Below are 27,518 nucleotides of genomic sequence, written 5' to 3'. Positions count from 1 at the left end.
CTGTAAATATCTTTCATTAATTAAGAACTTAGAACATTATCATATTTGAACTCTCGCTTATTCTGGCACTACAGGTTTAATTGTCAGTATCTACATAGTTGAAAACCTTCATTCAGATCTTAGAAGGACAGAACTTGGAATTTAGCAAATAAAACCTAGTTTTATTTGGAAAATAAAACTAATAAAACTAATCCTTCTCCAAAATCCTTACTATTTTAGAAGTTAAGAACTGATATTTAGTACAAATATCTAGTGGCCTATATTTCAGAAATTTGTGGTCATCCCCATCAGGTCTGTGAATGAGTAGATTTGATGGCACCTTGCAATCCTGAGAGTTCAGCCTCTTCCCTGAGGCCTCTGAGCCTCCAGTGATGTGCAGCCTGGCACATATCTGGGTCAGGCAACTCAGCCACAGATCCTACTGCTTCATTTGCTGGGACTGGGCATGCAGAGTGTCTATATATTAAAAAAAAAAAAAAAAAAAAAAAAAAGCATATCCTCAGACAAGAGGACATGAACCTTTCACGAACTGCAGAGCTGAAAAATGCTATCATAGTTCTAGCAGTTGTAGTTTTCAAATGGGCTTTTCTCATTTACTTGAGTTAAAAAAGTACTTTTGTGTTGCTCTAGGTAGTTGAAAATTTATTAATTATTAGAAAAGTTTTTGAGTCCTTATTTTCCTTAGATGCCTTTCTGAGAAAGAATATTGCCAGAATTAGTGGTTGCTGTAAGTGGTTCTGTGTAAGCTTTTCAGAATAAAGATTTCTGCACAGAGCTTTCTCTAAAATTAAGACTTTTTTGAACCATCTGGCCAAGGGTCATAAAAAAAGTAAGCAACAGAGAGCTTGAGGGGAAAGCTGCTATGCTAGAAGGAAAACACAGTGCAGATGCAAACCAGGAGAACTTCCAAAACACTGTTTGGAGGACTTCGGAGAAAAGAGATGGGATAACTAAGCTCCAAATATTCATAACATTATTAAATTTATCAACACTGTTATAAACAGTTTAAAGTAAACACTGAAGAAATCCTAGTTTTTCTCCTGCAGTCTGTGCAATATGTATAAGATTGAGAACTTTTTAGGCAAAGCAGCTTAGTAACTCATCCTTGCCTTTGCAAAAATGGCATCCTAACGGAGAAAGGGTTTAGATGCCAATACTTTTTTTAAGTTGTAAAAGGCAAAAGTGAATAATTTATTTGTGTTCTTTTCCAGAGTAACAGAACACAATGGATAGAAACAAAAGGGAAAAAAAGTCTCTGCCAGTTTCTCTCTTCTTAAATGTCATTTTATCTGGATGGTGATCAGCTGGATTGACTTTGCTAGACTGACTTTATTTACACATACGAAATTGCTTAAACAGCAAAAATAAATTCCAGTGTTTCACAACTTCATATTCCAGAGAAAGTAATGTGCATCTTTCTGTGATTTGTAAATCTGCCAGTGTATTAGGAATGCTAGCTCAAATTAAATTATGAGTTACAAAATATGCGCACGTGAACATGTAGATTAAAAAAAATATATTATTACAGCCAACATTCAATGTTGGTAATTGGCTTTAGCAATGTTTGCAATAAAAAACACAAAACAGTTTTCTGAATTTTTAATATAGTGAATTATTATAAAAGAAAAATATCACTGTTAAAACATTTATAGATTATTTTTTCCTGAAATTTTCTATAAATTCATCTTCATATAACCTTTCACATAGTCTTAGAGATTTTTTTTCAGTACTTTCATAGGTAATCTCAGGTGATAATTAAAAAAAATTCAGAAGTATCTTTTCACCCAAGTGTGTTTTATATTTTAGCCTTCCCTTAGACATGTATTGGAAACCAAACACACCATCCTTCAAAGTTACATGTAAGAAGCTGCCAGTAGTTTAAAAGGGCTGTCTCTAGTTTTTGAAGGTTTTGTGCAAACACATGAAATACAGCCCATACGGTTTTAACCAGTAGTGAACACATTCTGTGAGACAGGCTGCATATATTTTGTCAAATAAGATCTGCTGCAATTTGATTTCTTTTCTCTGTTTTCATGGAATAGATCCTTATGGAAGCAATGTTCAGATACGTGCAAGACAAGGAAGTGAATGGCTTCACAAAGAACAAAAAAGGCCTGACCAATCTCTGGGCCCTCTTGCAATGCTCACAAAGGGAACACCAGCTGGTGTAATCTGCCTGGGCTTCTGTAAGCTTTAAACACAGTTCCACATGGGATCATAACCTCCCAACTGGAGATCTGGAGTTGGATTATGAGGGTAAACTAAGGAAAGGGTGAGATGGGTGCAGCCAGAGAGCTGCAGTCAATGTCTCTGTGCCTGGATGGAGGCCAGTGGTGAGTGGTGTCCCTCAGGGCTATTGTGAGACTCAGGCTCTGCAGTGTCTTTGTCAGTGAAAGAGGCAGTGGCATCAAGTGCATCCTCAGTACATTTGCAGGTGACAGGAAGCTGAGCAGGGCAGGTGACACTACAGAAAGATGGGATGCCATCCAGGGGCACCAGGACAAGCTTGAGAACTGTGACCACGAGCAGCTAAAGATGTTAAAAAAGTCTGAGTGCAAGGTGCTGCACCACACACCACAGAGCAGTCCTAGACCTGAGTACAGAACTGGCAAAAAAACATACTGGGAGCAGCCCTGCCAAGAAGGGCTTGGAGGTTCTCATGGCTGAAAAGCTGGACATGACCCAGCAGTGTACCCTTGCAACTCGGAGAGCCAAACGTGTCCTGGGCTGCATCCAGAGCGATGTGGGCAGCAGGGCCAGGGAGGGGTTTCTGCCCCTCTGCTCTGCTTTGCTGTGCTGAGACCCCACCTGGAACATTGCATCAAGCTCTGGTGCCCCAGCAGAGGAAGGACCTGTTGGAGCAAGTCCAGAGGTGGCCACAGAGATAATGAGTAGGCTGGAGTTCCTGTTCTCTGAAGAGAGAATGAGAGTGTTGGGGTTGTTGAGCCTGGAGATGAAAAGGCTCCAGGAAGACCACATTTCAGCCTTCTAATAACTAAAGTGACTCAGAAAAAAAGAGGGGAAAAAAGGTTTTTACAGGGGCAGATAGTGATGGAACAAGGGAGAATGGTTTTAAGATTAAAAAAAAAAGAGATGGTTAGATTGAATATTAGAAAGAAATTGTTTATTCAGATGGTAATGAGGCACTGGAACAGGTTGCTAAGAGAAGTTTTGAATGCCCTTTTCCTGACTTTCTGGATGGCTAGGTTTGATGGGGCTCTGAGTAGCCTGGTCCAGTGGAAGATGTCCCTGCCAATGGCAGAGGGATTGGGACTACATGATATTTAAGATCACTTCTAACCCAAGCCATTCTATGTTTCTATGATTTTTTCTTTTTTTTTTAAGGAAATAGGTTTTAAAATTGATGAACACCATTTAATTTAAAAAAAAACCCACTCTAAATAAAGAAAGAGGAATATTTGATGTCTTTTTTCTTATTTGAGTTAGAGATTCTCTCTTTCTGTGTTTAACATAGCAGCATATATCTAGAAAGAAGTTTTCTGGATTGAATTCAGTGTTAAAAATAGAGATAGCTTTGCTAATCAAGTACTGAAGAAGACCAGCAAGAAAATCAAATAGATTGATTTTCTGTATTAGAAGGCTATCATTAGAGTGTGTAAAAGTAAGAAAATAGCTAGGTATCAAGAAAAAAATGTACTAGTCTCACAATTGCTGTCCTACAGGAATTATGTTATGGTCTACATATAAATATTCCTCTGTGGATATCCATATGATGTGGCATATTTGATGACACACAAAGTATCTCTTGCTTATGGAAGGGTAAAAAGGAAAGATGAACATTGTCCATGGTAATGTACTGGCCATACTGAAATGCTTGCATCCAATGTACAGAATTTATATTTCCACAAGAACATGACGTTTCTGGCAACTGTCATCTCTGGTGATATTTACAGCCAGTGTTGTTGAGGGTTTCTTTGGGATTTATAGTGCAACATGGTTTTCTTGTGCCTGGTACATTGTTTAATAAGGGGAAATTCAAACATATAAATATGGAATAAAGAGTTCAGATAGATCTAAAAAATTGGTCCTAAAATGAGAAGAAATTTAGAATCAAAGAATATCAAAACATACTGTATCTCTCTCTCCACATGCCTGAAAATTCAGGACAAGTGGGTCCTACATGAGTTTTCAGTGGTAGGCATAAGTGCTGTACTATATACATGGGTATTCCTTTTGATCACTTTGCTTTTCCTCCTCTGGGAAGGAAGGAGAGGGAGAAGCCAGAAGTGCAGCTTTTTTTTTTTTTTTTTTTTTTTCTACAATAAATATGGATTGGGGCAGTGGTCTTGGCATTGTTCATCTCTTGCACAACCAAATATAATAAAATGTGAGGCCAAATGTGGAAATATGTCAAGTTTACATTTCTATAAAATGAAAAAAATAATTCTATCTACATTCAGTTTAACTACTATATGTAACAGAGTAGAGAGGCAAAAAGTCTGCAGTCCCCATATAAACGTATAGATTTTATCCTGGTACCATAGGATTTATCAAGTACATCTTGAATCACCCAGAACCTAGGTTTCTAACATAAACTAGGCAGGAAACCATAGTCCACAAAGATAGACAGCTGAGAGGAGCAGTTCTGTCTGTCTTAAAATAGATGTCTGAATCATGGAAACAGACTACCCCAGGAAGTGCCTATCAGAGCTGTCTCTAGCAGGAGCCTAGCTGACCAGTTTAAATGAGCAACCAATCCTCTGGCAGCTCAAGGCTAGTGAGAAAACTCCTTTCTTAGTGTGCCTTGTTTAACTCTCAGTGAATAATTCATGATCAGTAATGTACTCTCAATGTAACCTTCATTTGTTCTCAGAGAAACTCTCCAATAACCTGCAACTTTTAAAAAATACATAGGGTTTTTTCCTTTAATTACAGTGTTAAATTTGACAGTTTTGCTAAAAATCGAACACATTTTGTACTTTTGAGTGTTCATATAAAATGGTTTTTTTTTTTTTTTTTTTTTCACCTCATACAAGCCTGATTGAATCTTTGGTGTTTTCCATATCTCAAAAACAAACAGAAGTGAAACATGAGTAGCAAATTTTATACAAATTCAAGGGGATTTTTTGAAAGAAAAGTGTCATAGAGGTATATTTCCTCTTCAAGAAAGGCTTTGTAACATAATGAATAATTTAGATTTAATTTTCACTCCTGACATTTTTCTGAAGGACTTAAAAGTATGAATGATGTCATTCTACCAAACAAGAGTCTTATCCATGTCTGACTCATTCAGGTCATGGTCCCATACTTGTGGATGCCAAGTTTCCAGTGAAGGATATGGAGAAATCCACTCCACTATTTTGTAGAGAACTCTTCTGTTTCACTAATGTAGTTACTTCACCTCAGATTTGCTTTCAGGATGACTTTCTGACAGAAAAACTTGATTGTTTCCAAAAAAGACAAAATAATGCAGAAAACTATTGTTTTAGAGTGTGCGTGCCTGTATTGGATAGCTTTTCTCTTAATGTTTGATTTCTGTTTTAGGCAAGACAGAATTGGGAGAAAACAAACAAACAAAAAAACCCCCAGCACTGTTTTACTATATATAAAACCAGCTAACATACTTAAAATTTAAGTATAAATTTTCAGGTTGTACATACAAGTTTTGTTTGCTTGAAATGGTGGTCTGGGTGTACTCTTGAAATACATGCATAGTCTTGAAATGGGGATATTCCTAAGAGTCTTCCAACCTTCTCTTGTTGATTTCACACTATCCCATTCTTCTGAACAAGATGATGGTGAAAGAGAGCATGTCTTACAAAATATAATGACTCTCAGAGAGTAAGACTGACACTTGAGACTAACTTTGTCCAGGACCAGCCCTAATTATCTGTAATATCAAAAATATTTACAAATCTTTGTTAAAGGAATACAATTCTCTCTTGTCTTTCCTAGCAGCCACTACTTCATTTAAAAAAAAAAAAAAAAAAAAAAAAAAAAAAAAAAAAAAAAAAAAAAAAAAGAGAGAGAGAGAGAAAATGTTAGTCTACTTTTTTTTTCTTTTTAGCCTAAAAATGTTGGCATATTACTCTTGGAAACCATAGCTACTGCTTAATTCCCTACTGAGTTTAGTATGAACCACCAATGTTTATTTTTCAAGCAACTATTTAGCTAAAAAATTGTAGTCTGAGTTTGTGTGGAGCAAAAAGTTCAAAAACAGAACAGTCTGATGGAAACATTGATAGATTTTTCCTTTAACCTTGTAATTATTGCTGTACTACTGCAGTAAGCCCATTTAGATCTGAAAAAAAGTTTATGTTTTTTATAATGCAACCCATATTTTTATATGTCTATGTGTTCATATAGATAGATAGATAGATATACCAATAGTTCAATCTAGAGGAATTTTTTGCTTATTTAAAAAAACAAAAAGAGAAAAGCAGCCTGAGAAAACACATTAGGTAGCCTTAGCTCAGCTGAAGTCCAAAGTCTTCCAGTCGGGTAGTATTCAATTTTAGGCTATTCAATGCCCAAATGCATATAATGTTAATGCAATATTAGCAGACATAATTTATTCCAACCTTAATGACAAACGTAACCATAGACCACAGCATAGCTGATGGCACTGCTTGCATTTTTAATGTAATATTCATCAGAAAAAAAGTATTCTCCTACTCCTAAAATTTAGCTCTTTTTATTTTCTTTTAGAGTTTCTAGAAATGAAGCTTTGCACAGGTTCTATTTTTATTTCTGCAATGGAATCTGTGAGCACCAGAAATGGTCAGTCATTACTGAGACTGATAACCTCTAATTGCATAACTGATTAAATCAAATTAAAAGTAGGCAGGAATAAAGGCAGAAGGACATGTTTTCAGCCTGACATGTATCAAGAATCTGACTTTGCTTTGTAAGGGAGCAGGGCACTGTAAAGCCTCCCTGTGACACATTCCTCCTTTCCTGCTCATGGTACAGCTCAGGCAGCAGCACTTAGCAGCTTCAAAGGAAACTGAGGCTGAGCACCTTCAGACAAGGCATGGTATTAGAATTGAGTATTCTTACAGAAGACCCTCTCTGCCACACAGTGTATGAGAAGTTTTACACATTTGGTTCTGTGTAAGTGCTTTGTAGAGCACACAGTAACTTTGTTTACACTGTAAGCACTCAGCAAATAAACCATATTTATTTGTAAGTTGGGTAGCTCAATCCAGGCAGCTAGATGTAAGTGGATACAGAAAGGAAACACCAGTGACATACATCACGTTTCTGCTGTGCCTTTTGGTTTGCCTTTTTCATTCTTATGAATTATACATTCTAGTTATCATTACATTTTTTAGTTCTCTTACTTATGCAGATATGTGTAATCTTTTTCATCTTTGCTAAAGAACTCCAGTCAAAAGGGAATATGATGTTACCTAGGCATGAATGGCAGAGTTTAGTTTTCTGGAATTCTAGCCCTACAAAGAATGTTTCTGAAATCCCTTGCTATGTTAAGCAATGGCAAAATCTGCAGTTGGGTCAGAAATTTGTTCCTCCAATTCTCTAACTTAATACTTGTTTTTGAAAGATATGTCTTGTGAACCTACACCTGCATTACTAGTTTTCAGATCCACTCATGCAGATAATATAAGAACATTTTGTTAATCTTTTCTGTCCTTCAGCTTGTTGTGCAGTACAGGACAGTAAGAAGATAATCCAGGTCTGTGGATGAGCTAGAATGAGCTGTGCTACTCAAGAGTTACACTAAACTAACTGGTGTGGTGCTTAGTTTGTGAAAAAATGTTTCTTACAGTAGAATGTGTGCTCCAGCAGATTGGAAAGGTTGATTTCAAGTTTAAATGCTTGTTATTTATTTATTGAAAACTATATTTCATATAAATGTGGAAACTGGAAAATATAAGAAGATAAGAATATAGGAATAATATAAGAAGAAATATAAGAAATATAATAATAATAATAATATAAGAAGAAAGCAAAGATACATACTGTGAGCAAGACCAGATGCAGCAGTAACTAAGAAATAACAGGGATAGTCCTGAGTGAATGAGCCCAGCTCCAAGTTTTTAAAGATATTTTAGTTATCTTACTTGAAAAAAGACCCAGAGTGAAACTAAGATTGTGTATCAAATGCAGGAGGTTGTTTTTTATCTTTAATTTGATTGTGCGTATTCCAAATGACACTCTTAAGAGCCAAGTCATTATTTATGTCTGAAGACTTAAGGTTGTGAATCCATTTCTTCAGCTTGCATAGAGCATCAATAATAACCTGCCACCTACCACTTCTTTTTTTTTTTTTATTACTTTGATGTCCAAGTGCTTTTCAAGCAGCATTTTGTGGGTTTTCCCTGTTTTACAAACTAGGAAGACAAAACTTGGGATGTTTAAGCTAGTTTTCCATAACCTCAAGAAAGAGATGTTCCCAAGCATAGAACAAAACAGTCAGTCCTCTACCTCATTCCCTCATCCATGCTTTTGGCAATTCATTTTAACATTCAATTCTTTCCACTGTAGCACTGATTTAATTCAATTAGTTACTAATTTGAAAATGAGTAGCTAAGATGTTAAGCATGCTCAAAGTGGGCAGAATACAGTACACTTTTCATTTAACGGTCTTTTATTTCTGCATCTTTTTCCCCTAGACCTTAAAAAAGGCTGTAAAAATAAAAGGATTCCAAAAAGGAAAAAAAAATATGGGTTTGTTAGGGTTTGTTTTTTTTTTTAAATTACAGGATTACATGCACAGATCAGCTATTTAAACAGTGACCATTTCTCTATTTTTTCCTCTTAATTTTCCTTAATTGTTTTTTTTCTCTTAATTCCTCAAATTATGAGAAATTGATAATTTTTATTATTTGGCCCCATGCAAAATAGAAAAATAAATGCTACACCATCTTCTATGAGCACAGTGGACTATCATGCTCCTATCTCTACATAAAACTTAGGCAAATCTGCCTTTGATGTTAATTGTAGAACAACAGATTTTATGTATGAATTAGAAGCTACTGTTAAGTGCTAAAGTTATTTTAATGAGTTCTCTAGAAACCTCTCTAAAAAAAGGCTGGCCTTTCTCATAACAAAAATTAAGAGGCTCCTTTGGTTTAGCATTGAGAAAGTCAACTGATGAATTTCAGATAAAATTCCCTGGAGGACTGTAAGCTCTCCTTCCTCATGGTAGACTCCCTTTTTTGTGGAAAGCCTATGGTTCTAAGGTTGCTCCCTGAAGACAGTTTCTGATTTGGCTACCTGAAGTATGGTTGCTTAATATATATTTCATAATAGTTGAAGCTGGTAGGTACTTGGAGAACAGGAGTTTATTTCTAAAGAGCTGAGGATGGAGACTAACAAAGGAAGCAGGTTCACAGTGGGAGTTGGTATTTGGTTAATGTGATGGAGAACTGTGACCCCATGAGAACTTTTTTCTGAATTGACATTGAAAAACAGTGACTCAAACACTTGAGTACCTGAAGCTAGAGTGTATTTATATTGTATAGTTGTGCTTAGTATCCAAATGTGTTAATATTTCTAGTTATATTTCTAGTAACTACAAGTAAAAGGCTGCATCTTGTCTGATAAACTATTGAAAACAGATCATCCTTAGAGATATACTTTGTGACAAAGCAGAAATAGTCTTTGAATATTCCATTCCAGTATGTCATTGCAAAAAACTTAGTCAAAAGCTCTGTTCTGCCTAATTTTGTTTTCTTACATAAAATTGGAATAATGTTTATGTTTATAAATAATCAAGAAAAAGTAAAAAAACCACCAGAGCTTTAAAATGGCCAGGTATTCTGCAACAGTCAAGGATCTATATTTTATCTGACTTTTTTTTTCATGACCTATTCCATCTGTTAAAGGAGTAAAAAAGGTTCACAACATGGTGCCTGATTTATGTGCACTTCTATAGACGTGTGACCTGCACAGTGACAGACCCAACTGTTACTAAAGGTCCTATGACTATATGACCCTTCGAGCTAAATTTACCTCAGATGCCTTGTCCATTCATTGAAGTTAACTTTTGTGCTTCCATAGGACCCCTACAAAAGGTCCTTTGCAAGTCACTAAGTGATATTTGGGAGATAAGTCCCAGAAAACATGGAAAACATGAAGAACAGAATGCAGAGCAAGAAACATTAACATTCCTTCTGCTCTTGTGGAACACTTCATATGCAGATCACTGGTAAAAGCCTCCAGGGCAGTTGGGATCTTTCCTGGTGATATACAGTGTAGTTGGTATGCATTTTATTGTACTGTTAAAAAATAAAGTGCAAAGATTGTAGAGAGCCTTACACACATTCCAGTTTGATTAATTTTTTGATCTTTTGATGTATAATCTATTTATCATATCTTCCTTTTATTTGCCAAGTCTATATAAATTTTATAAATGCAATCTTCAGTGCCTGTTTTTATTATTAACCTAGATGCACTACTATTCAAAATAATTTACTGCAACACTTGTAGAGACTGTAAAGGAATGGCTATTATACATGTAAACACTTGTTTGGGAATAAGTTTGTTCTTTCAGTTTAAAATCAATTCTAACACAGTTCAGAGTATTTTCAAAAATTTATAAATTAAACAATATAATCCTCATTTTGTTTGCTGCATTCCCCCTCTTTGAATGCTGAAATTGACAAATATATCGACATAGGAATTAAGTCTCATAGCCTTTATGATTTTTTTTTGTCTAGAAATTATAAATGCAATTTCTTTGTAATGCATAAACTGGTAATGTAATTATTATAACAGAAAAAGATACATGCAGTATAGCAGAAAGGATGTCATGTTACAGCTCTTCAATTAAGGTATTTTGTCCTTCAGTGATTAATAACAATCACTATCTATGTGTGTATGACTTTAATAGTCAACAAGATATTTAATTTTTATTTAACTTCCCCACAGGGCTCTGAATATCTTTCAGACAGGGAATAATTTCTGGTTTGTGAAGTTAGACAATAGCACTTATTCACAGTATATAAGCAAGTGTTAGGAGAAAGAGAAAGGGAAGAATTGCATTTCTGGGTAAGGGTTTTAGTTGATTTGGAATGAAAAAATCTTTGTTAGTTTCTTTACTCCACAGAGACTAATTTATCTACTCTGTAAGTGGAATTTCTCTGCAAACTGAGAAATGTTACTGTAACTTACATTTATCCTTTCCTTTCATTTATTAGCCAGCTGTATTGGGTGGTTTTTTTGGTGTGGTTTTTTTTTTTTTTTTTTTTTTTTTTTTTTTTTTTTTTTTTAATGGTATTGACCTTTAAACCTGTTGTTATCAAACTGCAAGAAAGAGATAGGGACTCTTTTCAGCTGCCTTCATTCTCATGTGACCTGAAGGGAGAATAGGTTCAAAATAGACTAGTTCCTCCCAGGGCAATACAAGACAGAGGAGAAAAGCACTGTCATTTCCGAACAGCACAGTGCTAGAGTAAACTCAGCATGAAAAAGGAAGGAGTTGCAGCACGTTAGAATTCTTCCTCCACAGCCTGGATTTTTACATGAGACAGATTTGGAGGGTGTTAAAATGCAGAGGATTTAAAAAAAAAAAAAACCACTTTGAAATGGAGTACTCTGAGAATGAGCTTTTTAAGGACAACTGATGTCTGACTGCTAGCAATACTGAGGGAATTTTTCAAAATGAGCATTGTTATGAAGCCAAGATCCCGATCTACCAGCTCCTTAAGGACTGCCGACGCAATGTGGTAATGTGGTTCATTTGTTTCTTTCAGGCTCTCCTTCCTATTGTGACACAGATATATGTCCCAAGAAAGTCACAGGCATAAATTTTGATTTCATAGATTTTGCATGGTTATTGAAAATGTTCAGATGTTGAGTTGCACAATTATTAGTAAGAAGCTAAATTATGTTGCTTTTTGTTGTAAAACACAGTGTATATAATTTTTACAAAAAGAACCTTTTTCCTACTTTTTGTAACACATTTCATAGATTTTACCCATTCAGCAGTAAGATTCGATCCTTACAGTTAGAGATACCTTCTAAAAATCTTCAGTAGACTTATTTCAGTAAGAGAAATCCTAACAAAAAGCTTGCATTTCTGGAGATTGCAGAGCAAAATGAAGTTATAGTTTGTGTGAGCTATTTTGGGATGCTTATATGTAGTTTTGCTACATAAATAGACTGACTGGTAGAGATGTGTCCTGGGAAGCAGCAGACTTTGCTGCAGCATCTGTAAGACTGTGCTGTGTTACGCTTCATGTGTTTCCCCTGCTCTCTGAGGCTTAGAGGAGTAGAAGTAGTCTGTGATATTAATCTGCCTGATTTTCTTGCAGATTTTTTTCAGTTATTAATCAGAAAAGCATTTTTTAATAGTTTTTTTTTCTTTATGCTTTTTAAGCATCATTTTATGCCTTTTTTTAAAATTTTATAGGCACTGACAGGACATCTTTCTAATAAGTATGAGAGATAAACTCCATTTACTCTCTTAATGTGTCCCACTTTTTATTCTTCTCTCTTAATAAAACCACCATAATTTTAATAAACACATAAACATATAGACACATAGACTAATCATTCAGATCTATCTTTTACAGGTAAAAAAAGGTGTATTTTTAAATAAAGCTTTTTTAATATAAAAATTACTGATGTGTTACGGGCAGATAGTCTAGTAACTAAACACAGTTCTTCGTGAGGAAAGACATTCGGTTAATTGCATATTAGCCTTATAAAACTTTATGTTTCAAATAGTTTTGGCTCTGAGTGAAAGCCATATCAGTATTACCGTTTAAGCAGTTAGTAATTTCTTCCAGTTATCTTTTACTGAAACCGTTTTGTAATAAAAGATAATTAAACAAGTACCCTTCTCAGTGTGAAGAGTAGTCCTAGTTGTTCTCAGAAAGTGCTAAGGCAGAGTTCTGCTGAAATAAATGCAGTAAGCAGTGTCTCTATGTCCTTTTTAAAATGCAGTACCATGTTGGTAAACTAAATATTGCTAATGTGCTACACTCTGCAGGGTGTCTCCAAGGAAGTGAGCTAAAACATACATACCTTGGCTATTACGTACAACTGTGCAAATAAATCAGGACCTCTGATTAGGTCTGCCTCCCCCCTCCCCCCCCTTATTTTTTGGTTGTTGTCTACCTCCATAAATTCTCAAGAAAAGTAGTTTAAAAGGAAAAAAAAAAATCCTTGTAACTGATAGTTGCAGGCTAATTTGAACACCAAGTATTCTGTTTAAATACCTTCCTGCCTCTCTTTTGTTGCTGTTGCCTTTAGTTCTAGTGCTGCTAATCTGAAATCTGAGAATACCTGTTCTGCTGGTTATAAACTGGGAGTCCTCTGCTACCCTGCTGTTTGGGAACACGACCTGAACTCAGAGGTGGCTCTCAGGGAGACACTTGAAGTCTACTGGAGAGGGTACATGCTGTTCTCTGGCGGTGTGGAGCAGAGCCAGGCAGGCCCTGTCCCAACCAGAGGGAAAACGGAGTGCAGAGATAAAAGAGAAAGGGAGGGAGCTGCTGGCTGCCCACACGGAGCTCAGCTCCTGGTTGCCTCCGGGGAGGTGGCAGCTGGGGCCAGCCCACCCCAGTCTCGCTGCCCAGACAGCAACATTCAATAGTGGCCTGAGCAGGACCAGTTTCCAAACTGTCTGCCTGGCTTCACTTTGTGTGCATTATTGCCTGAATCTGTGGGTATCTACCCGTGGGTCAGCACCTTCCTGCAGTTCTCTAGGAGAGAATAGTGGCACTATAGTCTTGCCACAGTCTTAATGCTTAGGGGCAAATTAAATCAGGGTTAAATCAGAGGCACTAGTAGGTTTTCAGGTCAGAAGACAGGAAGAGCATAATTCTCCTTTCTGAATTTGTTGACATAGTGATCCCAGTCTATGTAAGAGGAGCAGGAGTGCCTCCAAAGAAGATGGGTCTTAAGAACACAGAGACTTGAGTGACAGGACTGTTTTAAAGTATGGACACCCCTCTTGCAAGGGTCTGAGAAAAAACGATCTCAGGATTTCCTCTACCATTTCTCATGTGGATAAAGTTCCTGTGAAGATCAGAAACCGGCCTCCCGACACGCAGAGGCCGTTGAAAGTACAGAAGAGATGTAAAGATAAGACAGAGAAACCTCTCCTCTTGGTGCCCTGAAATCAGACTCCCTCTTTGTCCTAAAGATACAGTCAGTTCAGTGTAAAAGCAAATGTGTGGTAAAAGCATGATAATTTTTTTCAGTATCAGTATTAGAAAGCAATCAAAGGGTGTCTCCAGTGGTGGTGCTATGATGGGTACCGCAGCTGACTTTGCACAGGTGCAGGTGAGCCCAGATTGTTCTAATATTTCCCCATTAAAGGTGCTTGGGCTGGTCATGGCTGCTGTTTAGTGTGACGGTAGGGTCCGTAGGTAAACCTTCTCTTTCCGTGCCTTGGAAAATTTATCCTGATGTTATGTAGACTGAAGTAAATACAGATGGTTGGTATCTACACAAAACAAGAACTTGTTACGTTAATGCTGCTCAAGTCTCCCACTCATTGCCCAGTTCAGGGTGTGATTATGAAGTATGGTTTTATATCATAAATCTTCTGGAGAATAATCTAGAAAGGTTGATTGTGCAGACTATTCAACTAAGACAGTTGATGTGTCTTTTTATTCCAGAGAAGAAATAACAAGGAAGTAAGGAAATCACAATAAGTGAAACTTTGGCTGAGACAACCAAATGAGAATGTGATTACGTTTTCTTGACTATTTGCCTCTGAACAGTAAAGCAGTAGTGTTCCACTTAAAATGTCATATTTCTGTTGATTTTTTCCTTTTGTAATGAAAGAAAAGTTTTAATGTATAAAACTCCGTCTATTTTGAAGAACTGAATTAAAATTTTAGAAGCTTAAATGAGAAGTTGAGAATGCTTGCTTGATGGCTATTTAAGCTAGCAGCCTTGTTGGACAGAATCTACTGGCTGGAAATGGTGCAGCTGATCAGATTTTAGAACTGCCTTTGTTTTCATGATACATATAACTAGCCAAAAGAGCTATAAGCCTCTGGAATGATGTCAGCTTTTTTCAACAATTCTTTCTGCATGATGTGACTGGAGATAGTTACCTGTTTACTTTGTGGGTTGGCATTACTGGGTTTTATTTAGTTTTTTAACATTGGCCACTTTGGGCTTTTCTGAGTTTTGGAACTTATGGTTGATTGATCTGAAAAGGGCACAACTGGTCTAGTGACCCAGAGAGTCACTAGAATAGTCTTCAAAAATTCAGTCTGTAGTATTATGTAAAACAATGCATTTGTTCTTACTTAGCTCTAGAAGTGGGTGATAGTGCTTGTCTGCAATATGATGAATTTCAGTATATTGGAAATTACTGAAAGATGTTGTCAAATATGGATTTCTCAGTCTGTGACATATTTATAGATAAGCAGGACAAAACTGATCTCTTGTATGGACCTTCTCTTGCCCTTTATATGTGGATCATAAGAGGGATGCTAAATAAAATTTTATTGAATGGAGACAGTAAAATTCTTGTGGCTTGACATCAATGAATAACATTGTTTCTGGGGCAGAAGAGCTAGAACAAACAAATGACCTGACATTCAGCTATGCTGACCTCAGGTAGCTGCACTGGTTTCCTGACTTAAAAATACTGTGAAGTGGAACTCTGCAGTAACTGTGACCCAGACTTTTGGTAGCCCTTTCAGACAGGAGGAATCCACATCACACTGCTTAGGAACTGGCCATCCTAAAACAATTCAGTTCCCTGGGTAATCCCTTGGTGATGGCAAGCCTATTGCCATTACAAAGATGATGAATATATTCAATAAATGGCACTGAATGAGTCATATAAGTCTAGGTTATTATGAGAAGACCTATATTTAAAGTTAGTTACTGACTTCCAGGATTGGAATCCATGTGCTGGTGAGATCAATGCCAAAACCAGGGTATTCCTTGAAGGAATCATTGTCTACAGGGCAGAGAATGTAAACATAGATAAATGGAACTGTGAACAATATTAACAACATTTGGATCACTTGGTTGCTAAAGGGTTAAGGTTTTTTATTTCTGTGTTGGGTGAATTTCTTTTTTTCTCCAGTATTATGATTGTCTGTGTCAGGCATTGTTGGTGATATTACTTGTCCCTTCTTGTCATATCTTACAAAACTGCTCTTAAACAAAAGAGGGTTGGGACCTCACGTAATATCCAATTGCACTTTTAGAAGGTATTGAATAGGGTGCACTGGGAAAGCTGCACACCATCCAAATTCATAGGCAGGGATCAAAGTACAAGTATCATATGTAAAATTGTGGGATTTTTGGATGTTGAGGAAAGCTTACAAGATATAGATAGCCTTTCCTATATGAAGTCTGACTTTGATGGACTTCATAGGTGACTTCATTAAGAAAAATAGGCTTTCTTAAGCAGTATGAGTCTTAAATCTAGACAACCATGCAAATTCAAGGTGAAATATATGCTATTATTTATTGTTCAGCACTAATGAGGAAATCTGCACAGTCAGCATGACACTATTTTCCAGGGTGTGATATGTTCAAAAGTGTTTTTTTACAAAATGAAAATGAAAAAATGCAGTGTTGTCAACAAAGTAGTGGCGGATTTTGAAATGATTGAGTTGTCTATTTTCTAACAGAATAAGACATGTCCTAATGGGCCTGGCCAATAGTTTTCCTAACCTAGTATTCTGTCATCCCCTGTAGCAACAGGAATACCTGAATCCCTGTCCAGTTTCTGCAATCCATCATGTTGCCCAGCATTTTCTGGTGTTGTATTAGGGATGTTACAGAGTTCACCCTGGCCATCCCTTTTGCAGATCATCTATGTACCTGTTCCCCTATATATTTGCCTCATCTCTTTTCTGAATCTGGCAGAAAACTGCCTTTCCCTACAGCCTTCTGGCAACCTTTTTGCCTATGTAGGAAAGCCTCTTTCTTTACTGGGCTTTAAAATCAGTTCTGTCATTGCAGCATTTAATGAAAGACTCTGTATTCACTTATTCAACAGGTTCATGATTCTGTAATATTCAGTTATAACCTCCTCAGCCTTTTCTTGTAGAAATGGAAAACTTGTAGCCTTCTTATATTTTCTTTAACAGGCTACTGACCAATCCCTTGATCATTTTAGCACTCATTCACTGTATTTTCTCAAACATCACTGTATCCTTGAAATGCAAAGACCAGAGAACAGCATTACCCAAGAAGTGAGTGCATCAAAGTTCTCACACAGTGGTCAAATTATAGCTTCTTCTCAGCACCTTTGTTGATGTTCAGTATGCTGCTAGCTTTTTTGACTGCCATTTCAAGTTGAGCTAGTGATTCTAAATAATTTTTACTGGGTTTTTTTAGCCATTTTTTGGCACGTTCCCATCTCTGTGTTTTTGTAGAGCAGAAGTATTAGACTTGCCAACATAAAATCCAGTTACTTTAACATTAATGTGATAAGAACTCCTGTCTTGTAAAAACAAGTATGTTTTTTTTAAACAAACAAACATTGCAAGCCATGCCAAAAAGAACAAATTGGTAAGTGTGATTCCAGCAAAGAAAGGCACTTCCTCAGAGATACCTTCTTTCAAACTACACCCAGATAAAGTCATGTAAAATTCTTTCTCCATCACACACAACCCCACAATTTAGTCCTCTGCCTCTCACTTGAATGTATTAACAATCCACTTTCAGTTTTCCTAAAAACATAATCTCGTCTTTACAGCACACTCCTCACGCCTTCTCCCTGAGCACATCTGGTATCTTATAAGCTTGTGGACAAAGCTCTGTTCAAATCAACAACCATGAGGCCCAGTGAAGATGTGGCACTTTGGCCACTGTTTCTAGAGTAAAATAAGGGAGAGGGCAGCAAGTTTCATGGGGATTTTACTTGACAGCTCAGATTGAATGACCAAAAGCCAATTTACAGCTAGTTCAAGTGAGGATAGAAGGTAGTCTCCACCTGGATCAATGTTGAGAAACCATGATGGAAGGCTTCTCCCTTGCCTTCCATTACACCACATCTGAACCAGTTGTTTGTTTTAATTCCTCATTCAGGAGTTTATCTTTCTTCCTATCTTGTATTCTCCTACCTGAGATGCACAAATAAAGTGTAAGGCATAACAGGTGGGATTCAGCTCATCTGGACAGAAACCTACCCTACCTGATCTAGTAACCTGGTGGAGAGAATTACTTGCTCTCAGTCTACGACATGTCTGTGACATATTTTAGATGTTTGCCTCAGAAGTAGAGATACTCTTGATGTCACTGGTTTTATCAGGCTAAGCACCATTCAACATAAAGCAATACATATACATGAAATTTAACTTGTATGTGGGCACCTGCAGTGTACAGATATAGCCAGATTTCTTTATGATGCAACTAATTTAGCTTATACTGAATACATGCTTTAATATTTAGTAGTTTTACTATTTTAAGGGGAATATTTACATAAAAATAAGGGAAGTCCAGTATGGAATAGGAAGTATTAGAACATAACAGCAAGAATAAACCAGCTACTTAGGCTAAATATAATGTTGGAAGAACCTTGCAGTCAAAGTGAGGTCAGTTCACAGCCATGAAATCACTAAGCAGTGATGTCATCATTTCAATGACAGCACAAATTACTTAATCTCATTATGGTGATTCCCATCAGATTTCAGCTATGGTGGTTTCTAATCCGGACTAATACGCACTAGAGCATGTTTCTTAGCTCACATTACACAACTAGAAGAAGATCTCTGCACTTTCTGCTTGAAGATGGGGGCATTCATGACTTAGAGAGATGCATAATATGATATGACCTTTTAAACATTTTTTTCTTTCATCAAAAATCATGAAAGCTTTTCAGATCTATATTGTATAAAAAGAACAGTTTCAGAAACTAAATTGCAGACAGAGATTTGTTCATCTGGCCTCATTTTCAAGGATTTGAGAGGCACAAAGAACTCATGATTTAAATTTGTTGCTTCTCTATTTCAGTTGCCAGTTTTATAACAGCACTTTTTGGTGTCTTTATAAAAATACTCAAATACTAATACACTCAAAACCTCACACACTAATTCAAAAATAGTTTTCTCTATAGTTATTTAAGAAATACTTTTCCCCTTCTATCAAAATGTTAAGCATTAAAAAAAGAGGATTGCTTCAGAAATATTAATGACTGTCTTTTTCTTTTTCAGATTTCTAAAAATAAATCCAGCACAGATCAATTAAAAAAATCAGTTTTGTAGCTTCACTGTGCTTTGTTTCACTTTAACAATTTAAGATCATTATTGAAATAAACTATTTGAACAAAAAATCAGCTCAGACTAGAAAAAAAGGGATTTATTTTTATGAAAAAACCCTTTCAGTAGTTCTAAAATCTATCCTTAAATTTCTTTTAATAATTGTGAACGTTTAGTGGATTTTTTTTTTAATTTTTGAGGGTTTTTTAAGTTTCAATTTTTGGGTAATTACGTTAGTTATTTATTTAAATTTTGAAGAACTTCCCGTATGCAGTTATGGAATACCCTACTGAAAAATCTCTCTATAGTGCGTACCCACAAAAAATTTATGAAAAAGGCCACAAATATATATATTTATACCCACAAATGCTATATTCCTACAGGACAAGACAATGCGTGGCAAAGAGCTGCATGTCGGTGCATGCTGTCCTGCCTGGGGTGCTGGAGGGATGGTGCTGTAACAAGGCCAGTTAAACCTCTGATAGGCTGCTTGTGGCACCCTGGTGACTAATTCCACTACATCTCATGGCTACTGCCAGCGTGCACCCCAAAACACATCAGGGCAGATTACAGTTTAGGAAAAATTCAGGAAATTTTTCCAAGAGGTGCATATGGAGAAGCAAACAGCCAGTCACTATGAAAGCTCCTTGGGTGCTGCTGCCCTGGCGCGTCCCCTACACGAGATCAGTTATGTAAAATCATCTTCTTCTCAGAGCTTTATATTCATAATCATCTTTATTGTCTCAGTTGTTTCCACATTTAGTAGTTTTAAGCCTGTGAGCCGTGCTTTCATTTGATATGTGGCCTTTCCTTGGCTTAACAAACATATATTTTTCTCTTGTTCTAGCCCTCTACATATGCATTATTATTGGGTTCTGACACAGTAACTAGTTTACCTTTACTTCCTCCCATTTGCACGTTTTCTGTCCCAGTTTCCTTTCCAACTGAGTTAGAAATAGCCTTTGTCATTTGAATGCCATTAAAATGTACCTTCGCAAGACTGCCAGAAAACTGTTTTTCTCATGTTGTTAACTTCACTTAGTGAAAAAATATTGGTTTCAATTTTAGCCTTCAAAACTTACAGATATAAAACAGGTATTTTTATGTCTAAAACTGAGCAATTGCATTACTTCAGCTTCCATCCTTCCTAGTTCAACATCTGTATTGACACCCTTATTGCTGTATCATGACTACAGATATATTTGAATCAGTTCAATCCTCTTGGTATATTTGCACTTTAGATGTGTGATGTCTGTAAAGTTGGTCAAGAGTTCTTTTGTGGAAATGTGCATACATACTTAAAATATATCATCTACAATATACACTATAACTTGCAGTTTCCTTGCTTGTATCTGTGTATTTTCCAGGTGTGTCCAGTGAAAAAAAACCAGATTTACCTCTCACAAGTTGTATATCTTCATATTTAGTGTGAGAAAACACAGCCTGATAAAGCCTGCACTTCTTATGTTCTATAAGACCAAGTGAAGTGCATCACATTCCCATAAGTGAACCTCTTGGTCTTACTAATATTTAATCTTGCTGATTTCATTGCATGCCATCCTAAGAGGTGTCTGAATTAGACTCTATGCATAAATACCGTTTTTCTTTTCCAGGTTCTAACTTTTGTTCCAGTCAAATGTTTTCTTTCATAAAAAAACTTTCTTTCATCAATCTTCTATTGCGTTCTCCCTTGGCATAGCTTGAGGAATTTTTATATATGCAAATCTAATTATCACACAACACTGTCAGCTCTCACATTTAAAAATTAAAGATTTAATGATTATAGAAAATATTGTAAATTTCAGAAATTAAAGGGTGAGTAAAAGATCCGTTGTTTTTAGAATCTTATCATTTTTCAGACATTCCTTTCACCATGCTTGCATAGTCAACACAAGAATTCATGTATATCCAGAGGGCTTTTCATAAAATCAGAAATGACATCCTAATACAGACAGGTGTTTCCAGATTTTCTCTGAGCTCTCTCTCTAGGGACCTCTGGGGAGCCTGACCTTCAAGTTTAGATATTTGTGCAAACCTGTGCTGTTAATTTGCCCTGTGTGATCTAAATGAAAAGTTTTTTCAAGTTTTGCCAATTGATGTTTGGGACCTTTTTAAAAAGTGTGGGGTTTTTGTTTGTTTGTTTTTGGGTTTTTGTTTTTTGTTTTGGTTTTTTTTTTTTTTTTTGTGTGTGTGTGTGTGTGTGTATTCCTATTCTGGATTCATATGTGTGTTTACTTTGCATGCTTTGCATAAAGATGGTGTGATAATGCTTTTATCTGCTGGTGTTGAAGTGTACACAGGAAAAAGGAAATACAGAGGAAGGACATTTGATAGACTGAAATGCTGTTTCACAGATGCTGGATAGATTTCATCTGATTCCTCTGTGCAGTTTTTAATTTACTTTTCATCTGTTAAATCTGAAACTGAATTAAAAAAAAATGTTGGCAGGTATAACCCCATTTTGTGAAGAGAAATATGATGAAGCAAAGAAGAACATTTAAAAGTCATCAGGCCTGCACTTGCAGTAAGAGTGTGAGATGTCTATTTAAGCTTCCTCTGACAGACCCAGTAAGTGTAAAATGGAATATATTTGTCTATGAAAAATGAAAATGTCAGGTCAGGAAAGAACAGCAGTATCAGTACCTCACCTGGTAGATGTTCTGGTTATACTCATCAGCAGATGTTTTTTAGTGGCAGAGGCCATATTAGTCCCTTGTTGCACTCCTTGCATGCTTATTTTGGCTACCAAATGCACAGAACTACCCTGAGAAGTTCAGCAGTGGAAAGAGGGAAAAAAACACCATATGTTCTTACTGGCTTTAAATGGAACTAAGACCCTGAAAGGATCCTTTGCTGATGCTGGAGACTGAAGACCCTTTTCCCACTCACTTTCATTGTAGCACAAGTTCCCTCCAAATCATTTTCAGTGATGTGGAAGCAATTAAAAATGTACAAACAGCTTTCCACTTGAGCATGATTCTGTAAAGCATGGCTTGAAACTAATTTGCAGTAGGCAACTAGGTTGAAGGAAACATTTACAGACATGTTGTTAATGCTTCTAAATGAGTTTAAGGTTTTCTTTATGTCACCCTCAAGTTTACATTACTTTAGTCTTAAAATAGTGCTGAATTCTGAAATTGAAACATACAAACTAAAATAATTTGATTTCCTACTACTTTTTTTATCTCTTGTCAGTCATTCAACCACCTGGACGTGAAACAATTCATGTAATACAGGTTGCAGTTTCAACCATACTCTGCTCAATCCTGGAATCTTGTTTTCTTGGGAATAACGGTTCATTTAAATGGAAAAAAAATCTACACTATAAATTAAGTAAATGCTAATTTACAGCAGCAGAAAACTGGGGTTTGATAACTTTTCATTCCTGGCTCATATTCTATCTCTTGTTCCATCCTTTTCTAAATTTCTTTAGGTTTATTTACTCTTTAATACCCATGCTTCATTATTTCATTTTCCAGAGATTCTGAAAAAGTCAAATCATCCTGATTTTGTTCTGCCAACAGAACAGAGCTGAAAAGAGAATTGGGTGTGTGTCAGGAACTCCTGTGATTCGTTTCTGTCCAGATTGAATAACAATGATGTTTCCCTGACTTCTTTTCTGCCTTTATTCTGCAGTATAAACCTCTGCATGAATAAGATAATGAGATAGTAGATGTGTGCCTTTCCTGTGATAAGAGAAAAAACATTCTGCTCAAGTCACTGTGGCTGCTCTTTGGTTTGTGTCTCGAAGAGTGAATATTTTGGGTCTCTCTTTATATCCTTCCGTAACTCTCAGTTCTTTTCTTGTGCTTTAGAAAACAGACTTTTAAAATTTGGAATGTAATGTTTTCTTGTATCCAGCTCACGATACACCAAAACCTGCACTCTAAGTATCCCAATACCTCCAAAGTTTCAGTATTACTTCTCAATGTTCAGTGCCCATTTCTACAGCCATTCTATTAGCTCTGGAAGACAGTCAGTGTCCAAAGAGGTGACTGGGTTGTTACTTTCTCTCTCTCTTTAGTGTTGATTTGATGGATTTATCTGCCTTAAGTTGCTGACAGTTCAAATCTATTTCACAATAGAAAAAAATCTGTGATTTGGAACCCAAAACCAGCAAAACTGTGTACCAGGCTCTTATCACTGTTACCTGTTATTACAGGAAATCCTGGTGATAATAATCTTTCATTTTTACCCACACATAGAGGAAATCTGTCAAGAATCAGGGAGTAATTGACACTGTGTGTGTGTGTTGGGGGGGGGGGGGGGGGCGGGAATTACAGTATTCAAGGGGAAATATACACAGCTTAAGAGGGCTTTTAAAAGTTAAAATATTTTTGAAAGGCATGGGAATACATGAATCAAAGCCAATAGAATCCTTTGTTTAAGTTTGCTCATCATCTGTGATAGGCCCTACCATTGCATGATTACTTTCTTTTCAAAAGTTCAACCTATTCTGTGTCAGTTCTCAAGTAAACTGTTCAGGTGCCCTTCATTTAATGAGCTGGAAAATGATGCTGGCTGGCTCAGTGATATTGAAGCTGTGCCCTTTTTAGCCTAGTCTGCAAAAGCTTATTTTTTTGATTTATCCTCTAGGGAACACTGGCCAAGCTAATCTCTCGTTTTGTTTTAGTGTCCCTTTTGACATTAGTCAAGACATGATAATCACCTCAGTGCCATCTGCTCTGAACTCCATGCTGTTAAGGAAAGATCTATGCTTGCCTAGGTTTCAGTATGACCAAAATGACTGTTTCAGTTTGGTGCCATGTATAGTCCAGGACATTTGAGGAAACATTGAGTGACTCAGTTAATATTGGCACAGACACTGCTTTTTTATGCTTGGTAACACTATGATTGGTGACTTTATTGCTGTTTTCCATTCTTTAAGGGTCAAAGACATGAGTTGGGAAAACATTAGGAACCACTTTTTGAACCCCTAGTGGGTGGCATCAGCCTTCATAAACTCAAATACCACAATTGCCTATTAAAAGGATTTTTTTCTCTTACAACGGTGATCCTGGTGTCAGTCAGTTTCTAACTGATGCTCTTCCAAACATGCAAAGAGAGTCCTTCCCAATTAATATGAATTTCACCTATAGAGATCTGCATTTCCATAAAAAACCATAGAACCCCAGAATGGTTTGTGTTGTAAGGGACCTTAAGGATCATCTAGTTGCAACTCCTTGTCATGGGCAGAGACACCTTTCCTTGGCTAGGTCAGGTTACTGGCAGCCCCATCCAGGACAGCCCCGAAAACTTCCAGTGATGAGGTGAACATGCCAGGCTTTGGGCCTTACTCATATGTATCAGCAGTGCCACAGTTTTTCTTTGATTCACAGATAATAATTACATTTGCATTTTTGGCAAGCAGGATGGTCACAGCTGTGAAGCAATGTATTTTTTTCTCCTTGGTATATCCATTCTTGAAAGAGGCTGGAAATAAATAACTAGGAAATGACATTTTGTAAAGTCATCACAGCTTTTCATCTTGTCCAAACAGCTTTTCCACTTCCCCCACCCACAGTTTCTCCCTACGTTAGTAAGATGACCATCTGACTTTGTTACTGATATTGTGCATTTATAGCTTTCTAACAATTATTTTTTTTAAAAGTAAAATATTGTTTTGTGTTCATGCCATTATTATGGCATATGTATCATTACATGGTATGCATCATTAGATGGATGCAAAATATACGATTTTCAGCTTCCAGCAACTCCTCAGAATGTTTTGCTTCACCACCTAAAACTGATTGATTTTCAAACCAGTAGTTAGAAAATTGGTTCCCCATCTTATTGGTTCCTGGTACTAGAAATAGTTCTGTATGATTCATTGTAACTGAAAGCCAAACTGGATCTTTTTTTAACATTCACATAGGCCAGCTGCTCCCTCTGCCTCCTCCATTTTTCTTTTTTTCTATTTGAGGTATTGAGCATGGTAAAATTTGGGCTTTTGCTTCAAAATAAGATTTTTTAAAAAAATTTTTTATTTTTCTTTTTTTTTTAGTTTAAATACTTGTTGGCAATTGGAAATCCAGAATCACAAAATGAAGAATTTTCAAGAACTTTACAGTTATTTTCAAAAATCCTCAGAAGAGACCCCTGAAAGAAAATAATAATAAAATTGTGATAATAATTGAAATTCCAGTTCAGTTGTTTTATCTAGAGAAGAAAATCTAGGGGATATCAGCTCTTGGAATGTACTTTTTCTCACTAGCACCTCCCTTTTCCCCAGTCTTTAATAAGAAGTATTGATAAATAGAAATTCATTTGCTGCAGATGGGTATTTCCTAAAACAGATGAGCTTGCAGAGTAAGAATCCTTTGTTGCTTCTTCTTCCTTCTGCATACATGTCCAGTCCATTCCCCTTTTGCCTGCTGCTCCTCTTTTTTAAGTGTGTGAATCTTGTCAAGGATTTTGCCTTAAAAATCCTGGTGACTAATGATTTTGAGAGCAGACTTCTGAACTGCTTTGACCTTGCTATCTCTGTGTGGCTCAGAATCAGCATCTGGTTTCAGACATACTTTCTACTTCATTTGATGTCAAATTAGCCTCAGACACTGTATTCATTGATGGTAAATTAAAGGAACCATTTCCTGAAATTTAGCTTTATTTTTTATTGCAATATTAGCTTTATTTTTGTGCAATATTTTTTATTGCAGGTGCTTGGAAAATAAATTAAATCCAGCTTCCCATAAAGGATGGAATATGGAGATAATCACAAATATTACCATATAATGTAATAGTTCTTGAAGATTTAAATGATTGAGATATTCCCATAATTGTTTCTTTCATTTTCTCAGGTGCCAGGGAATTGTATGAACTTCAATATTTGATATATAAGCAAAAATTCTCTGCCTTCCCTCTCTCCTTTCAAAACTCCTTGAGGAATTTATTTGGTTTTAGTCAAACCTTTAATTTCTCAGGCATGTTATCCCTGAAATTGCACAAACCCATGAATATTCTGAAAATTCATGCTTACTAAATTGCACTTTCATGTTGACACTGAAGTTCATTAGCAAAAATTGTGTTTTCTTAATTCTACTTCATTCATTCATTAGAGAAGTTAGATATAAATTAGTTTTTGTTTTCATTGCCTTAACTTTTAGCAATCACAAAAAGATTTCAAAGAGAAAAATAATGCACAAACCTGCTATCTTTTTTGATAGCATGTTTTTCTCATGGATGGGCAGGTTCTCCTCTGTGGACAAAAAGCCATGACTTGGATGGGTAAAAAAAGCATATTGTGGGAAAATATGTACTGATGAGGCTTCCTTAGTGCAAAACTACAAGATTCCCAGGAGGAGATACTTGCCTAAGTGCAGTCCTGCCAGGACTGAGTAGGAGAGTATTCTAAGCACATATTTAGCCACTGACAGATTTTTCTCCTTTATACCTCAGTAATGTTTCATCTAGTGCATTAATTGTTCATTAAACTTTTTATTTATTTATTTAATTTATTTAGTCCTTTCAGTTATTGTTCTCAGAAAAAACAAAACAAAACAAACCCAACAAAAACAATAAACAAAAAACCAAAAACAAGCAAACAAACAAAAAAACCAAACCCATTTAATTCTGTCTGGAAGGAGAATTCAAAATTGTTTTCTGTGTCTTATAGAAGTACAGCATGTTGGAGGCAAAAATGAAACCACATTTTATAAAAATCTAATCATCTTCTCACCTGAAGTAAAAAAAGATTTTCTTCTTTATTTTCTAAACATTTTGATAACATTTCCTATAACAAATGTTTGGTGAAGGGTTGGGGTTTTTTGTTGGGTTTTTTTGTTTTGTTTTGTTTTGTTTTGTTTTGTTTTCTGGTCGTTTGTTTCATTGTCTCTTTTTTTTTTCCTTGTATTTTTTTTTTTCTCCATTATTCCCTTCTTTCATATTGAAACTTCACAGAAATACCTGGTTTAATGTCTTCTTCCACTCCATTTTTTATGGAGGAGATCTTGAAAAGTCCATATACCAAAACAAGTAAATAAGCTAGTCTTCTATCCTTCCTATTCCTTCATGTGTTTTCTATGAGGATAAGCAGTAAATTTTCTTATTTTCTCGCCTATATCTGCTTTTGATACATCCTTTTAGACCAGTGTTTCTGATGCTTCTACTGCTCTTATTACTACTCCTAAACTCCTACTGCTAAATTAAAACTCCTCCTTCTAATATCATTTAATATTAATTTTAGGCAGTACAAAGTTTTTTATTTGTTTAGTTTTCGTTGTTTTCAAGGATCTGAACTCTTGGCCCTTTACAAAGTTACCATTCTGCAGGTAGGGAAATGTAAGCACGGAAGGGGATAAAATGTTTCAGTCAGGATTACTCATCCAGTGAGAGAACAGGTTTTGAATCCTCTTATCCTACTTTATTCCCACAAAAGAAACAAATGTAACAAAGGATATC

The 27,518-nt window shown here is 36.1% G+C and overlaps 1 protein-coding gene across 4 annotated transcripts in view; it reads left to right on the top strand.

Moving 5' to 3' along the window:
* The window catches only part of PDE4D (phosphodiesterase 4D), a 352,649-nt gene that overhangs the window by 215,364 nt on the left and 109,767 nt on the right, over positions 1 to 27,518 (top strand). Inside the window, exon 1 of one of the 4 annotated variants that reach the window (XM_066181180.1) lies at positions 11,296 to 11,654. The exons of the other annotated variants lie outside the window; for them this stretch is intronic. Within the exon in view, the coding sequence (XP_066037277.1) occupies positions 11,590 to 11,654 (65 nt within the window). The 5' untranslated portion in view covers positions 11,296 to 11,589. Of the gene's footprint in view, positions 1 to 11,295; positions 11,655 to 27,518 lie in introns of those variants that run through there. 4 annotated transcript variants of the gene reach the window in all.

Source organism: Chamaea fasciata, unplaced genomic scaffold, assembly GCF_029207755.1.
Source record: "Chamaea fasciata isolate MVZ Bird 193981 ecotype frontalis unplaced genomic scaffold, bChaFas1.0.hap1 SCAF_4, whole genome shotgun sequence".
NCBI classification, from domain to species: domain Eukaryota; kingdom Metazoa; phylum Chordata; class Aves; order Passeriformes; family Sylviidae; genus Chamaea; species Chamaea fasciata.
This window is presented reverse-complemented; position numbering and strand designations above follow the sequence as displayed.